This window comes from Phlebotomus papatasi, chromosome 3 (assembly GCF_024763615.1).
Source record: "Phlebotomus papatasi isolate M1 chromosome 3, Ppap_2.1, whole genome shotgun sequence".
NCBI lineage: Eukaryota > Metazoa > Arthropoda > Insecta > Diptera > Psychodidae > Phlebotomus > Phlebotomus papatasi.
In genome coordinates, this window is record NC_077224.1 from 87,192,868 (window position 1) to 87,211,275 (window position 18,408).

Sequence of the window (18,408 nt, forward strand, 5' to 3'; positions counted from 1 at the left end):
TCTTGAATAATGTGTGTTTCGTTAAACTTTCTTAGTGATTCGTAGGGTTGACAAAACAAATTCACTTTGAGAAATTAAGACAAAGTGGAAACAGGACTACGGGATGGATTTGAAATGCTGTAAATGTAAAACTTACCAGGAACATTGAGTACCCTTCAGAGGGTTGAACTCCTTCAAACCCAGGGCGTCCATCCTTCATAGAGCACGGCCAGATTGTCAATGTCCATTGCTTCTCGAATCATCCAGTCCACCTGCTCAGGCACAGTGCTGCGCTTTGTTGGCTCTGGATCCCTTCCCTCCAACTTCATTCGAATCCTCCGCCACACAGAAACTGCATAAGCATTCCTCTTCTGCAGACTCTGATGAGCTTCCTTGTTCCTCACCAACTTCCCATTGTCCTCACTCTTCTCCGCAAAAGCCTCATGATGGTACTTCTTCAGCTCTGACGGACCCTCGAAGATCCCCTCAACAGCCTGCTGCAGATTCTCAATCTGCGTCAGAATCTCCACCACATTTACATCTTTGGAAGTCTTCTTAAGATTTTCAATGAGATTCTCGTAGTTTGTGGTGAAGTTCTTCCATTTGGTCAGATATTCTTTTGTTGCATTCAAATGCTTCCCTTCCATCTTCAGGCTACTCTTCAGCCAACCACGAAGATCCGTGGACAGCTGCATAAAGTTTTCATAGAGATTTTCCAATTTCTCAGATTGTTGTCCCATATTTTCCCATTTCTCACTTAGAAATCTTTCAAGATTATGCTCCTGGACCGTTATCTTATGCAAAAGCTTTTCACATGAACGGTTTGTATCTATAATCCATGTAACATCGATATCCCGATTTATTGGTAGTAGTTCCATGAAAGCCTAGAACATTAAGCCATTTTAGTAATGAGCTGTCAAATTTCCGCCAGAGGGAGTTTATAGCGTTATGTGGGACGCCGAGTTGAAACTCCATATTGCGTTTAAAATGCAATGAAGTTAGTCACAAAACGCTGCCTTTTCTGACGTTTCTTTCACTCGATATAGAAGTCTTGCTCTCCTCTTTTTCGGGTGTTCGTAAGAATGTGCTTTCGTTTTCAAAAGAAATATGTGGCTCTTCTTCAGTGAATAGAATGTACATTCTGACGAACATCCTGAAGTATTGAGGAGGCCACAGAGTATCCGTCAGATCACAGATACACAAGTTTACTAACTCTGCACGTGACTACCATTACAACATTAATGGTGTTTCGGTAGAAGGTAAAGTATCGCGTGGGAAAACCGAAGAGTATTTTTTGGCGTATTTGAGCCGGCCGTAACAACACAAAAGACACTGTATGGCAATAACTACTGATGTCAATCAAATTACCGAAAAACGTATCCAAAAATCAACATGTAATCTTCAAAGATATCGCAGGGAAGTTTTTGATAATCATTGGAGCCCTTCACGGTCATTTGAAAGTATTCGAATACACGAAGAAGTTGAAAATTTCGGTTGATTGGAACTGCAATTCGTCAGGAAGTGGGGTCACTCTTAGAAAAAAACAGCAACTTTTTCCAAAGCTTTTAAGTCGGTCTACAAACCGAATCAATGGTCGAGTGAATAAGGAATTTCCAGGGTTTTGTTTGACAATCTAATGATCTACAGGGAATAACAGAGGATGTAGGGAGCATATTATCTTACAATCACAATTCTGTTCTTCGTTTTTTGAAGTGTCTCACTGCGACAATGAAGGAACATGGAAGGATCCACACTATAAGGAAGGCGTTCCTGGGCGATCTACGATCACCAGATTATTCCAACACGAACACGTTGTATATAATAACAGCGAAAATGGAATTCACTGACGAATTCCGGTTCTTATCAAGTATAAATTCTTAATAAGGGATCTCAGTTGGCTCTTGGACAGATAGTTCCCCGGCTTGACTCACAGTAGTGTCGTGAGTCGAGTCCCATCCGGTGCAAAGATCTGAATGTCTAGAAAAATACGTTTTCACTGTGATAGAAGAAGCACCCAAACTGCGAAGAAGGCACTCCTGAACAATCTACGATCAGAAGATTCTTTGTTTTCTTGCCTACTTCCTGGCGAATGGTTGAGCAAAACCCTTTAAATACAGCACTCCTCTAGTACCTTTGTGCTCTGCGTCAAGTTTGATAGACACCACGGTAAAAACGTCAGTTCATTTGGGGTCAGTTAGTCGAGGCGAATATTTGGAGCCAGACGTCCTAGCATCATGACCAGGAGCTGGCAGAGCGAAAACAGTGGACCTTTAGAGGAGGAAAGAAAAGGAGGGATCTTCCCGCGAGCGCTGCTTTCACTGTCACAGGGAAAGTGGAAGCAGGAGTCATCTGAAGTCGAGACAGTAGTCCTCCAGTAAGCCATCGGTATCGTTCGTTCCATCGGGATCAGCTTAAGCCCCTCCGTGTCAAACGATTGAGCGACTTCCACGTCATCCAGTTTTGGTCGAAGAATTTAGAAGTATTACCGGTGACCCAATCTGAAGAACAATCGCTACTAATCTTCGAGCGACGAATGCTGAGACTGATCTACGACCAAGTGAGAGAATCAGTTAGTAGAGAGTACTGTATCCGGGCGAACCATGAGGAACTCCTTTAAAAGGAGTCAGAGATCATTGCCCCTGTAATAGCACGCCAAATTATCTGGCTAGGCCACATTAAGCGAATACCATCTGAGAGGATGCCTGAAAAACTACTAAACAGTGGGTCAGAAGGAACGAAGATGAGAGAACATCCCAGAAAACAATGAAAGGAAGTAGTGGACAGTTTTCTTAAACAGAAAGACGCCAGGACTAGAGGAGATTAGTGAGAGACGCCCGTTCCTTTAAAGGGACGTTGCATCTACTTAACTAAGGATGAGAGAGAAAATATTGCAAGACTTGACCACTGATGAAGGTTTGGAGACCGAGGCGAAAGCTCTGGAGATAGTTGATGTGTTTCCAAGTGTGTTTCCCTGAGTGATTGTTAGTTTCCCGACGACTTTCGTAACCCTTGTATTACTATTGATTGCAATTCACATCGGTCTATTCCCACAATATTTCTAAATAGTACATCGTATAAGACTTGAGGAGTCTTATATGAGGAAAAGCACTTATGGGGCCAAGATTTTGCACTGGCCGAACTGTGTGGCCCACCTCACAGCGCTATGATCAGACACTGACTGACATCAGGCGATCACTGACGTATATCGATCGATTCAACACGAAGTGTTGAATCGATGACTCGACTGGAATTTGAAATTTAATTTCAAACTTCTTTTTCTAACCGCTATAATTATGAGGTCGATACCACGCAGAACACCACTTGGCATTGGGGAGAAGTGCATAAGCACCAAAAATATTGGGAGAAAGCTAAAGTTGTATTTCTGCGTCTTACAATCGAAATAGAGGGTGAATAAGTCTGCCACTCACGGTACACTTTGAGTGCGATCAGTGTGATCTCCTTGACTGATCGTGGGATCTGTGCGATCTCGTTAGCTGATCACGCGATCAGTGCGATCTTGGAGACTGTTCGCGCAATCATTGTGATCTTGGAGACTGATCACGCGATCAATGCGATCTCGTTGACTGATCATGCGGTCAGTACGATCTTGGAGAGTGATCACGCGGCAGTGTGATCTCGCTGACTGATCACGTGATTTGCCGATATGCCACTCACGGTACACTCACTGACCATACTTATATACCGATCTTGGAGACTGTTCGCGCGATCAGTGCGATCTTGGAAACTGTTCGCAAGATCAGTTCGATCTCGTTGACTGATCGCGCGGTCATTGCGATCTCGTTGACTGTTCGCGCGATCATGGAAACTGTTCGCGAGATCAATTCGATCTCGTTGACTGATCGCGCGGTCATTGCGAGCTCGTTGACTGTTCGCGCGATCAGTGCGATCTTGGAAATTGTTCGCGAGATCAGTTCGATCTCGTTGACTGATCGCGCGGTCATTGCGATCTCGTTGACTGTTCGCGCGATCAGTGCGATCTTGGAAACTGTTCGCGAGATCAGTTCGATCTCGTTGACTGATCGCGTGATCTGCCGATCTACCACTCACGGTACACTCACTGACCATACTTATTTACCCCCAGCATCGAAAATACTAGACAACGCCAGTTTTTAGTACCTAAACTAGAAGTTCAAATTACTTAAGAGAACTTTGTCTAATCCACTGATTATGAATTGTATTGTTTTCCGAATTCCGTTTTTTTTTTTTTAAGGTTCCAAAAGATGCGAAAGAATTACACTGATTTTTTTTTGTTATTGTGAATTATTACAATACAAAGTAACTCACCTTTTCATATTCATTCAATTCGGTCTGTGCACAGGGGCATTCTATCCAGATATCAGAGAAGTTTTCAGTGAATATATTAGCGTTGAGTTTATCAAAGGCAGTTTCATATGCGAGGATTTCGTTGTAGTTCTCAACAGCTATTTTGACCAATTTTGAAATTTTCTCTCGAATATATGCGTATTTGTGATTTTCACTGAATCCTAGAACAGTGGATTTATTGGATTTCTGAACTTTTTTCACACTTTCCAGCAAAGTTGATAGTTCTTGGTTCATTTTCTTGATACTGACTTCCCATGCATTGATAGTCTCCATCTGAGCTTTGATCTCATCGATGAAACAAAGTCTATCAGACTTATTCCATTTACAATTTTCTTCATTTCTCCTCCATTTGTTAGCCATACCAATCACTTCGAGAGTACATATTTTAACTTTGTTTAGGCGCATCTTCCTTTTACAGGCGGTAATTTTGGATTTGCATATTTGATAGTGTACAATTTTACATGCTTCAAGTTCTGCATGTTTAGTATCATCATCATGATATAGTGATCGTTCAAGTGCTTTATCCTCCAAATCGTACAAACCCTGCTCTAAGCTATCATTCTTATTACCACGATTTTCGAGGAGTCTTGCAGCACACAAAATACCAAAGTAATTGATAAATGGCTGCATGATTTGATTAGTAAAATTTGTGATGTACTCTTCGTAGGACTCAAAGGGGTACTCAAACATATTTTTACCTTCACTATCGTATTCATCGGAAGGTTTCCGGAGAGCACAGGCAATTTGTAGAGTACAGGTAAACAGTTTAATTATTGACTCTAACTTTCTTAATGACCAAATTCTTCGTAAAATCTCCCTTTTCTTTGGATTTGTGAAAATTTCCTGCACAAATAAAAACACTACGTTAGCAAAACTTATTCATAAATTAGACTAATAACGCAAAATAGAAACTTATATCTGGGCTTTCAGCTTTTCATTCATTCATACAACTGCTTAACTCTATTGAGGATACGGGCTTAGAACATCTAGGTTACCATAAGGGGACTGCATTACTTATGGCCAGTCTTTACTTGTGGCCTCTTCTTAGAAATGTTCAATTTTTTTCTCACAAAATGATTTCGAAGAACCACAAAATTAGGAATATTTGATGTCTTATCATTCAATGCAACTTTACTACTAACTTATTTAAATATTTCGGAAGAATATTAATTGATTTATGTAAAATACTTCACGATTAGATAAACAACGATTAAAAATACGTCAAATCGTTAACAAATTTACTAACGATCTCAAAACGTTTGATGACCAAATTTTATATCTTCAACCAAAAACATTTAAAACTATCTTTTAAGAATTAGTTCCTTAGTAATTACATTTTCTTCTGCTAGTAAATTTTAAGAACTTTTTTTTACAAATTATTATAAAATTAAGACATGACCATAAGTTATAACTAGAGCTGACCAAAATATGCAAAAATATCTTCGAAATATGCGTCATAAAAATGCACGAAAAATTATAAAATATGCAAGAAAAATATGCATTTATTTAATTTATTTTCTAACTCAAATAAGAGAGTTTTGTAGCACTTTGACAAAAAAAAATCCTTTAACTATAGGAATTTTACTTTTCACTAGGATCTGTCTCCAATAATCATTTCACGTATTGTATTCTTAAAAAGGATTCCTGAATTGCTTAATATTAGTAGTCTTTTAAAATACACTTTGCATATTGCTTAAAGCAATATTTTTGAAAAATATACAAAATAACAGCTGTAATAAACCGAACTCGTAGTATGGCAATATAGCTTTAAAAGGAAACTTCAAGCGCGATTATCTCACAGCTTGCTTTCTAGATTAAGATTTTGGATTTATTTAAAATAAATTTAGTATTCTTTTATTTTGAACCAATAATAGATAAATTTAAAACCAGTCGACGGATTGAAAACGATTTAAAGAATACAATTAAAAGCAGCACAATCATAAAACGGTAAAGATTTCAATTGTTTTATGATTGAGCTGTGCGTGTTTTAAAGCTCCATATTAACCGTTTTATGATTCAGCTGTGCGTGTTTTCAAGCGCAATCTTAAGCGTTTTACGTGTGTGCTGTGCGTGTTTTTATACGCAAGCTTAACTGTTTTATGTTCCAGCTGCGCGTGTTTATAAGCGCAATCTTAACCGTTTTACGATTGACCTGTTCATGTTTTCAAGCGTAATTAAGCGTAATTTAACTATTTTCTCGCTCATAGAAATATGGCACCAGCGAAGAAACCGAAAAAACTGCTTAAATATTCTACAGTGGGACTGACAGAGGCATTGAGGGCCATTACAAATTGAATGTTTACGAGTAAAGCATCCCAGAGCTACAACATTCCTCGCACAATTCTCCGCAACAAAGTCTCCGGAAAATCTCCAGAAGAATCTCTAGGTCACGGAGGTTTTTACAGTTTTCTGGCAAAAAGAGACGTGGAGAAGATTGTGAGGTGGGTCGTCCACGTAGCTAAGTGTGGATTTCCCATCACGAAGGATGGACTGATGATCACAGTAGAAACCCAGTGATAAGCGTAGATCAGCTTATAGAGATGCGATTCCTTCATTGCAAATTTGGATTGTGGCAAACTCGAACGATATTTATACATAAATAATGCAAATTGCGTTTAATAATTCTTAAACGTATATAATTTATTATCGTTATTAATGAGGAAAACTTAATGAGAAATCCATAAAAGTGTCTGAAAATCCTTAAAGTCGATTATCTAGGAAACTATGAGAGATAGAGGCCTAAAACTTTACATCCATTTGGAGCCTCTTTCAGGCTTGATATGTGCAAAATTTCACTTGAAAATTAAGAAAATTGGATGAGAAATGCATAAAAGTGTCTGAAATTTCGGAAAATTTCGCGACCCGCGAACATCTGCGGAAAATTTCGCAGCCCGCGAAAATCCGTGAAAAATTTCGCGATCCGCGAAAAATTTCGCAACCCTGCGAAAATCCGCGAAAAATTTCGGAACCCGCGAAAATCCGCGAAAAATTTCGCTATCCGGCAAAATCCGCGAGAAAATTCGCGGCTCGCGAATCATACCTAATACACCTTTCTTGTTTAGGCGATACTTTGTTAGTGACTAGTTATTATTCAATCCCTGGACAGATTCTAGGCTGATATAACAGCTGAAGAATCTCCAACTGCCCAGGCTCGAGCTCGGGATCTCAGAGTTGTAGAGACACCAATCTACCAACTAATCCACTGAGACTTTCTAAGCCTAAGCTAGGCTTTGACTTGGTAACTTTCACATCGCATGCCAAGTTACTATACTCTGACATGACAACTGCCTATCTACCTGACACAACATCAGGCGGCCCAGGCTCAAACCCCAGCCCTCACAGTCGTAGAGATACCACTCTACCAACTGCTCCACTTAGACTCCCTAAGCCTAAATCATTTAACTTTGGCATGACAACTGCCTATTTACCTGACTTACCATCAGGTGGCGCTTGGATAAATGAAAGCTTACTCTAGCTATAATTGTTTGAAAATGGAATTTGGCATTGGGAACAAAAACAAAAAAACACTACAAAAACCATTCACACAATTTCGAACATTCGCCTACGAAAAATTTGAGCAAACTTACCATTCTGGATTTTGCTTCGACAACCTCCTTGATTTCCTGATATTTCTCATGCCATTTGTATGTTGCAATGGAATCAATTTCGGAAAGGGTATTTTCCATGTCCGGAAGTAGGTCATAGAGTTCCAAAAGCAGCATCTTAGCGCTAGTCTTGGCAGAATTATTTCTTAACTCCTCAATGAGACGGTCAAAATTTTCCTGAATTTCCTGGCCAATTTTGTTAATGGAACTCTCCTCCTCATCAGTATCATTAATCCCCTCCTCCATACTTTTAATTATCTGTTCTAGGGAAATATCATGCTGAAGGGCAGAAACTGTTGTGATTGTTGTCAAAATTGACGAATCATCATTGATAATTTTCTGCAGAATTGTCAGAAGGCATTTGGCAAAAATCTCCACAGATCTGTCAAGATTGTTGAAAATTTCAACAGCTTCACTATACTTAGTGAATACGTCCTTAACAAAAACATCGTGTAGTATATCGATAGACATATTGCAAAATTCAGTGTCATAATTCAGGTCCATTTCATGATTAATCTTAATATTGACGAAATCTCGGATTAGCATTTCTTTCAGGAAGTAAAATATATATTCATTCTCAACAGTTTTTTCAAGAAAAACAGTTGAGCACTTGTAGTGAAACTCTGTGACCGTTTTCGATACTAAATCAATATTCCGTTGTATAATTGCATTGTGTGTCATAATCTTAATTATGAATGTATTTATGTGCTCAGTGAATGGTGAAAAAGTCTCAGGAGATATATGTCGTTCTATTAGTTTAAAATGCTTTTTCGTCAAAGGATACGGACCTTCTGGACAACGTGTCAAATATTTTTTGTGAATTTCTGTATCCAGAAGAAAAGGTCCTAAATCCACATAAATTGCACATTTATCAAACATATCCTGCAATATTGACAATTCTTTCATTGTAGACTCATTGATTTCCTTGCACAGTTCATATCCCTCTTTATAGAGTTGGTGCATCCCTTGACTCAATAACATCTCCTTAAAATAATCAAATACATTGCAATACATCTCCGTTTGCAACAACTTACGTTCACTTTTACTGTTTGCAAGTACCACCAAACTATGCTTCGGTGGCTTACCAACTTCACTTATTGTGCGATTTCTACGCATTATAAGGTTCGAAGTGTCTTTGGATACATTAATTGTCTTGAGATATCCCAGTTGTCGTTTGAGAAGCAACTTCTCATCCAACACTCTCTTCAATTCACTTGCCACTTCCTCCAGAGGCTTTACGCTCTCCTTCAATCCCTCCAGAGCATCAATAGTTGACCACCTTCATGGGATACAAAAAGTACACCTATCTCAACTCCTAAACTCCTAAACCTCTTCGTGGCTTCAAGTTACATTCAGATAAAAGAGCTTTATGTTTGAAATTCAAACTTCAAAGTTACTACGGGGTTTCTTGCGATTATTTTAGGCCACGCCCCTTCAAGAATTATAGACAAAATATTAAACAGAAGCTTCAATAATTCGTCGGTTATCTCAGCACTCTCAGCAACTGTGCTAACTGCATTTTTGCGATTTTCAGGTTTTTGCATATTCTGATATTACTGAATTTTCTCTATTAAACTACCCTGTAGCCTATCGGCTGCAAAGTTTCACAGTAACAGAAAATTCCCTGGAATTTGTCTTCTATTTTTCCGCGAGAGTTTCCGTGGAAATAAACGGTAATATTCCGCTTGGAATTTTGCGGAGTTATCAGCTTTTTTTCGCGTGGATTTCCTGGAAAAAAAAGTCCGAGGAATTTTCTTGCAACATATCTGAGAGCATTTCCTGGAAATTGATTCAAAATTTCCTTTGAATATTCCGAGAATATTTTCTGATATTTTTCCGAACAAGACTCCATGGAAGTAAGTGCGAAAATTCTGCATTTATTTTTTGCCCTAACGCTATAATTCTTGCGAGCTAGACATACTCAAATGAACGATATGGTAGCAATATTTTCAATTCAAAAGTAGAACAATTGAGTGTTCGTCTGATAGATGAACACTCTCCAAGTTCTAAGCTGCCAATTGGCACTGATCGTCCATATTTGTGGATGTTTTTTTCTGGAAATTCTCTATTAAAGTTCCACGAAATTTTTAATCAATTTTTGGAATTATTTTGAAGAAAAGTATATTTAAAAAATCCATTCGAAAAGTCGTGGAATTCCGTAATATTAAACCACGGAAGCCTCTAAGGCCGTTGCATCGAAATTTCCACGGAGAATTTCGTCGAAATAAAGAGGATTTTCCAAATTTTTAAAGGGCTTACTGCCGATTATACGCTAATAATCCATAGGAAAAGCCGTGGAAATATTCGTCAGAGAAAAGTCCACGGAAACTCGCGGACATTTCTTATTAGACGGTCCTATACGGAGTTCGGCAAACGTCCATGGAACGCTAGGAAGAAATTTAGCGTCAAATTCCATCTCGGAAGCTTACGCGGATTTTGAGCGGTAAAATACAGGGAATTCCACGCGGATTTTTAGCAGATAAATCAGCGGACATGGCAGAAAAGGCTGCTGGAAATCCAGTGGAATCGCTGCGGCCGTTGGCTATAGGGTACGTTATCTAAAAAGTTTGGAATTTTCTCTATACATAGATATTTTTCCGTGAAAATGTTCTAACTGTACTATAGTCACAAAAATTTATCAGCAACTGCGCTATCTACCAATTTTTCTGCAGTTAACATAAAAATACACTGAAAAAAAGGCACAATTTTTTTTTGTCAGCAACTGTTCTATTTGCAGTTTGTCATTTCTATCCATAACGATTCTCCATCAAAACAAGGTAAACGTTTTCGATTTGTGATATAGTTTCTCGCATTTGTTGTACAGGTGAAAGCAAATTAGTGATTTCGGAATTGTAAGTTCTCGTTTTATTTGTTTCTTTGTAAAAATGCTTGTTGATTTACTTATTAAATTAGGATTTTGTGAGAAAAAAACAGAAGACTGCAATAAAGTAGTACCCGATGAAAATTTAATGAGCAAATTTTGCTCATAAATTTGCTCAATTCTCATTAATTTGCTCATTAATTTATCAATCCTATTTATGCTATTTTAATCTATTTAAACCAATTTTTGTGACTCGAGTCCACTGTTTTATCACTAAATTAATCGATTTACAAAAGATCTTGACGAAAATCGCACAAACTTGGTAGAGAATCATTTAAGGATCTCAAATCTGAAATCCCTTTGTCCGGGCCACGTCTAGGTTTTTTTTAGATATGCATTTTTAGTTTTTAGCTGTTTTCTAAAATTCAAAAATTTATATCTCCGGTCCTAATTATCCGGTGGTAGTCACATAAAGCTAAAAGGACGCGTAATTTCATCCTCTATAACTCTTGTAAACATATCAAAAACCTACGATGAAAATAAAGTGTAATTTTTAAAGGTTTTTTGAAAAAGTGCACCCAAAATTATGCATTTTTCTGTGTTTTTTCCATCTTCTAGTAATTCTCCCACTTTGGTAGAAAATTTTATATGTCAACTACTATGCCTAAAAGTGAGTACATTTAGTATTCTTTTATATCTTTTTAGTTTGAATTTTCTATCTTAATTCGTTTATTCACAATAATTTATTGAAAATAAAGTGAATTAAAATCTCTTATTATACATAATTATTTGGTATCTTTGTCTAACCTATGAAGAGCATTCTCTTTTGCACTCTCACTTACACATTTCATATAAAAAGATGTGAAATGAAAGAAAGAGACGTATATAGAAATAGAGAGAGAAGAATAGTTGCTGTGACTGACAAACAATGTTTAAGTAATTACTACTTAAACATTGATATGAAAGAATTACAGCTTTAGTTAGCCATAATTCCTTACAAAGGCGTGACCTAAAATAATGGGCGTGGCCTAAATAAAAGGGGCTAATGTTAATTTCTTTAAATTGGCATTTTGTGGAAGTCGCAAATTTATGAAAAACTGTAAGAGTATTCTAAATTTCAGTAGATACAGTTCTGTTGATAGATATTTTTCAATAGGTTTTCAAGATCTTCTTCATAAAGCCATTTTACCAGAACTTTTCTTTGGGCCAAAATCTTGTTAGTAGTGTTAATTTTGAGAAATTCTGTCATGCAAACCACAGGAATATTAGTAAAATCTCAAATTATCTACCGATTAGTCTTCCAGTTCCTTCTTATTTCTTCATACCGCAATTTGAGCATCTCCTTCTCCTGCACCGCATTAGCTGTTTGCTTTGACTCCACAAACCCATTGGACGTGTCATCATCCTCGCCCACAGCCCAATCCACCAGAGGATCGTACACAAAAGCCTCGAGGAGCGTCAGAAGCGTCTCTCGGCCTCGTTTTAGCGCCTTTAGCACGTTCTCACATGCCAATCGGAAAGTTCCCTGCAATAAAATTTTCATACACCATTTATTTATATTGCTGGGTGTCAAGTTCAGCAAAAAAATGAGGTTAGAGTTGAAAAACCTTTAGATAGGATATTTATAAATTCTACAAGAAGTTCCTATTGAAAGTTTGGAAATATTTAGAGCAGATGTGAGCAAGAATCGTTTGAAATCGAACAAACGTCAAATGAAAATTGTACGTCAATACTATCCATATTTTCCCATGATATGAATTGAGGTTTTTCAGAATTTGAGGTTATGTCATGTTGCAAAAACTAAGGTTATTATCAAAAATAAAAGCTCTTAATTTCCTCGTTAAAGTGTATTTACCTTCAATTGTTTGGTTAACCATAATGACCAGCGCACAATAACTTTTGTTTGTAAACATGTTTTCAAAATTTCCTATGAGAATGAACGAGATGACTAGACCTAGATCTCATTCACTCTCATTGAAATGTCAAAAATATGTTTAATAAACAAAAGTTATTGTGCATTGGGCATAAATCAAAAGATTTATACAAATAAATAAGAAATCTAACCTAAAAAAATATCATTATTTGTTTCTTTATTTTAAATTTTCTTTGCATAGGAATTTAATATTTTTTGGGAAAAAATAAATCGTCAGTAAAAAGTTAAAAAAGTGGACAGTAAAAAATTAAATTTGATCAGCAAATAATTCGAAATGATCTGTAAAAATATTCAATTTTGCAAGTAAAAAATAATATTTTGTTAGCAAAAAGTAAAATTTGATCAGCAAGAAGTTAAATTTGGTCAGTAAAAACTTCGAATCGATCCGTAAAAAGAAAATATGGTCAGTTAAAAATGAAAACTGATCAGTAGAATTATTCGAATTGATCAGTGAAAAATTAAAAAGTGATCAGCAAAAAATTAAAAAAATGAGCAGTAAAAAATAAAATTTACTGAAATAAAATTAACTGCCCACTTTTTATATTTTACTGCTCATTTTTAATTTTTTTTTACTGACCAATTTTTATCTTTTACTGACCACTTTATATTTTTCTGACCACTTTTCATTTTTTACGAACCGCTTTTTATATTTTACTGCTCACTTTTAATATTTTACTGGCCAATTTTTATTTTTTACTGATCACTTAATTTTTTGCTGATCATTTTATTTTTTTTGTCTATTTATTTATTTTTTACTGCTCATTTTTAATTCTTCACTGATCAATTCTTTATTTTTTTTATCCACATTTTATATTTTACTGCTCACTTTTATTTTTTTGCTGATAACTTTTAATTTTTTTATTGGCCATTTTTTTATTTTTTACTACTCATTTTTAATTCTTTACTGATCACTTTTTAATTTTTTACTGATCGATTTTTATTTTTTACTGGTGATTTTTTTTATTGATCATTTTTTAATTTTTCACTGATCAACTTAAGTATTTCTACTGCTCATTTTTAATTTTTTACTGACCACTTCTTATGTTTTACTGATCATCTTTTACTATTTACTGATCATGTTTTATTTTTTGCTGATCATTTTTTTTTGATCATGTTTCACTTTTTACTGACCGCATTTAATAAAATACTGCTCTTTTTAATTTTTACTGCCCGTTTTTAACTTTTTACTGCCGTTTTTAATTTTTTACTGTCCATTTTTTTTTACTGTTAATTTCGAATTTTTTGCTGACCAAATTTGACTTTTTTTTTAACTGCTCGTTTATTAAATGCCATATTTTTAGAGTATTATAAATGGAATTAATATTGATATTGGTAAATGCGTCAGGGAATATGTAAGGGCGGAGCTTTTAAAACAATCACGTGGATGAGCGCCTTGGCCACCAGAGGTTTCTCCAGAACCTTCCGCGGTCCTCCTAACCATCTATCTAACCTAACTAATCCTCTCTAAGATACGCCACCTGAGGGGTAGCTCACAGGCCAAAACTAGGAACACTCTTAGGAGAAATCCTAACCGTTTACCAAAGTTTAACCGTTAAGGCGTCTACACATTGGGAGCAATTTTCGTCAAAAATTGCGTTTTTGACAGAAATTTGACGTTTCCCCCTACAACGCTGCAGGGAATTTCCTTCAAAAAAGCAATTTTTGACAAAAATTGCTCCCAATGTGTAGAGGCCATTAGGGAGAAGCTAGTACTAACAATTTCAGATATTTTTTTAAAGTTTGACGTTTATGTAATTTAAAGGTTAGGATTCAAAGTTTAGTAGTGTTCTGAATTGTCATGAATGCCATAATTGTCCTTAAAAATCCTCAAGTGTGAAAGCAGATTTCAGTGAATTTTAAGGAGTTTTGCTCATCGTTGGTGACATAGTGCTTTTTTAAGGTTAGTTTCAGACATAAAATTGTTTCAGGCCAACCAAACCTAACCTATAAAATATTCAAGATGCTCTTTAGGTCGAATTTCAGATTCCAATTTATATTGTTTTGTTATTTTCGTGTGATTTCTAACATTAACATAACCTCAAATTTCGTCTTTACGTTTTATGTAAATTAATAACGGAGAATCTGTAGGAATACTTCAAGGCAGGAGTATTCAAGAATTGTTTGGAACTGAATAAACGTCAAAATAAGTTTGTTAAGGGAGCGTTTTTGACCGTTTTGACCATTGACGTTCAAGTTTCATTTGACATTCATTCGGTTTGAAACGTTTTTAGCACACCTCTTTTTCAAGGTCTTGGAAAGCTCCTAAAGAACTTATAAAAGAGAAAGTAATAAACATTATCCAGGCATTCCATAAATCTTCAACTCAGACGTGATAATGTGTCCCAAGAAGGGAAGAAATTTCCCAATGAGTATTACAAAAAAGGTGTGAGTCGTATCAATTTTCCACAAGTCCTAAAATAGCATCGTCACACATTATGCGGTGGACTTGTGTGCAGAGGTAGGAAGAGTCAGCAGAGAATGAAAGTGGCAGCAATGAGTGGCAGTTACATTTGATTGTTATGATTATTCTATGCGCAATGTTTCATGCTTCATGCCTCCCTGTCTCTCTTGTATGCAATGGAGTCAATAATACTTGAGTCTCCCCTGTCGAAAGTGCTCAGAGATAAGGTCGATAGGGGCATCCCGCGGAGGCGATAATCGGCCAAATCACAAACTGATAGCAGATATGATCAGCTGAAACAATTGCCACGGTGATAAAGGTGACTTTATGCATATTAGGCACCGCGGACAGATTTATAGTTTTATTACTTTTTTGCTTCAACGCATTTTCCCACCGTGATTATTTCCCGGCTGAATGATTTATCAGAGACATTGAGGAAATTCAATAAATCATTCTTCCTTGAAAAACACAAAAAAAAGACGTAACTTCTGGCACGATCAATGTTTATTTTTTCAAACAGTTCTAACTTCTAACTCTGCATAAGTTTTTCTTCTGAGGGAAAAATCAAAATGGTAAAAATCTCACTCTGCAATAGTCTTTCTTTTTGTTTATTTTCATTCAATTTGAACGAAAATCGGTGTGCAAGAGACGGCGAATGAGTTAATTTAGTGTAATATGAGTTTCTACGAATTTCCACCTGCTTCTCTTTTTTTTTATTATGTGTTTTGTCGTACTTTTCCACACATTGAACCTCAGATAAGATTTCTGCAATATTTCCGAAGGATTTGGAAAAATTTCAATGAAATTTTGAAGCTCAGCTCATTGACATAAATATGACAGCTGTCAAACGAGTGTAGGTATCTTTTACAAAGTTCACTAGCGTACTTCAGAATTACCTACATTGTGATTGCTGTATTTATTTGTTCCTTATTTAGCATTTTATAGGCAATAATCTTTTTAGGGCCACAATAGGTTGATGGTAAATGCTATCTTTACAACTCCGATGATCCGGGTTCAAAATAGATAAGCTGTTAGTTTTTTGTGTGATTATTAATCTCGAATATGTTCAGTGGTTTAATATTACGAGAAAGTAAATATTTAAACACTTATCTTATAGTAAGTGAGACTGTTGGATCTGACGTTTGAGGTTAAATAGTTGGAGATAGGGATTTAGAGTCTTCAAACCACTTCATACGTCGACCTTTACAGTCCTTTTTCTTTTCATTAGATTCTGTTTTATCGAAGAAAAACCCAGTTTTGAACTGATAATTCTTAGTCTGTCTGCCATTATACGTAATAGGTTCAGTGGTGACTCCCAGTAGTTACCATTGACACCTCAGGAAGGGTCCAATAAGTCTCGAAAAATTGTATTGTCAAGAAAAATGGAGGAGAAGTTTGAGTAGGGCAGGGGTGAGCAAGTACCGTTGGAAACCGAACAAATGTCAAAATAAGTTTGTTAGCTTTAAGTTTTAGGCCGGACGTTCTCTCAACATCCACACAGCCTCTTTAGGTAATGTTTAGACCAGATGGCGTTGGCTCGAGTAAGTTCGACAGCCTAAACCAGAAGTGTGCAAGAACCGTTTGAAACCGAACAAACGTCAAATGAAACTTGTATGTCAGTGGTCAAAACGCTATTTGAACAAACTTATTTTGACGTTTATTCGGTTTCAACGATTCTTGCACACCTCTGTCCTAAACAATAGGAGAAGAAGAAGGAAAATAAGAAGAAGAAAAAGAAAAAGAAGAAGAAGAAGAAGAGGAAGAGGAAGATAATGAAGAAGAAGAAGGATGAGGAGGAGAAGAAGAGGAAGAAGTGGAAGAAGAGGAAGAAGAAATTTTGACTATTGACGTACAATATTCACGTGACGTTTGTTCGATTTCAAACGGTTCTTGCTCACCTCTGGAGTAGGGAAAGTTTCTCATTGAGCATGCTTCATACGATCTCAAGTTTCGCAACGACTATTTTTTCCTTTCTGAATAAATGTGACTCCACAACTTCTTTTAAAAACTGGACACTTTCCCCTAGTTTTTAAAATATGGGTGCGATGAGTCGTATTTACTGAGAAACATAGGAAATATTTAGTCATTACGAAACTAGAGATCGTACGAAGCATGGGCACTTTCCCCTACCTAATTGCGGGCTCGATTTCAGATATACCATGCGTAGGAAATATTGCACGGTGTTCTTAACAAGCACCTGGCAAGTTGGCCTTTTTATATGGAGCTATTTGAAGCCAATTCCTAAATTGATCTCGGACTCAGCTCACAGTGCTCCAAGGAAAAAATTTATTTAAACAGAAATTTAGTATATATATCCCTCCATACGGAAAGGTTTCTTATAATACGGAAAAACTTCTCACTTTTTAAATATTTAACATAACGATCACGAATGCAGAAAAATTCCCATACGCATTTGTATGTGAAAGTAAGAAATTGGCTTCAACTTTGAAGGCCACTCGCAGGGGACTAGGTTCCTAATGTAGTTAGTGTTAGTACCGCTCTGGGCTGCTCTAAACGTAATGTTGAGTTTGCCACTATTTTCGCTCTTTATTAAGGAGGAAAGCTTGGCAGTTTTGAGTTTACACTTGGCAGAAACTCAGCGTATAGGGTGCCATCTGGGGGAACACGTGGGAATACTCGATGGACCTATCAGGAGACACCCTGATTTTTTTATGATGACTTTATGGGATCTTTCGAGTGATTTACAAATCGGTTTAAATCGGTTTAGAACCGGTTAAATGGTAAATGATGCGAAAATACTTTTGAGGGATAGCATCTAAGTCTCGAGTTCGAGAACTTTCCAAAGCCTAGGACACTTTGCCACCCCTTTTTTCAATATGTTTATAATGAGTTTTACCCATTATTGTCTTAAATTTCCTGAAAAGAACCAGAAAAATTGGCTTGTCCGAAGCTTGACTCGTCCGAAGGTAGCGCGCTTTCCACTAGACAATTTTAAGAAAATTTTGAAGTGATCGGTTTAAATAGACTTTGAATTGCTTTGAATCAATAAACACGGTAAAGATAAGAAAAATAATGATGAAGTTGTAAAGAATTTTGCAGGAAGCTCCAAGTTTTTGAGTACTTTCCCATGAGTTGGAATTGCTAAATAAACTTAAGACAAATATTGCGAAATCGTTTTTCTGGTATACAACCTGTTGAGTATCTTTAACTATTTCTTATCTAATTTCATCATTAGAGATTGAGTCGATTCAAATGGGTTAAATGAGTCGAGAGATTTTTTAATTGCAAGTTATTGAGATCAAATGCAGATGGCGTAAATACGAGGGAAATTTTTCTAGAAGTGTCAAAAAACGAATTCAAGAAG

The 18,408-nt window shown here is 36.4% G+C and overlaps 1 protein-coding gene across 2 annotated transcripts in view; it reads right to left on the bottom strand.

Moving 5' to 3' along the window:
• Positions 1–18,408, bottom strand: part of LOC129806212 (serine/threonine-protein kinase Smg1-like) — a 48,666-nt gene that overhangs the window by 3,022 nt on the left and 27,236 nt on the right. The window contains exons 6-9 of one of the 2 annotated variants that reach the window (XM_055854634.1): positions 12,075–12,274; positions 7,911–9,207; positions 4,285–5,166; positions 137–863 (exon numbers count right to left, since the gene is read on the bottom strand). In XM_055854634.1, the coding sequence (XP_055710609.1) occupies positions 174–863; positions 4,285–5,166; positions 7,911–9,207; positions 12,075–12,274 (3,069 nt within the window). In that variant the 3' untranslated portion in view covers positions 137–173. Of the gene's footprint in view, positions 1–136; positions 864–4,284; positions 5,167–7,910; positions 9,208–12,038; positions 12,275–18,408 lie in introns of both variants that reach the window. The other variant, XM_055854633.1, reaches the window with a different exon arrangement.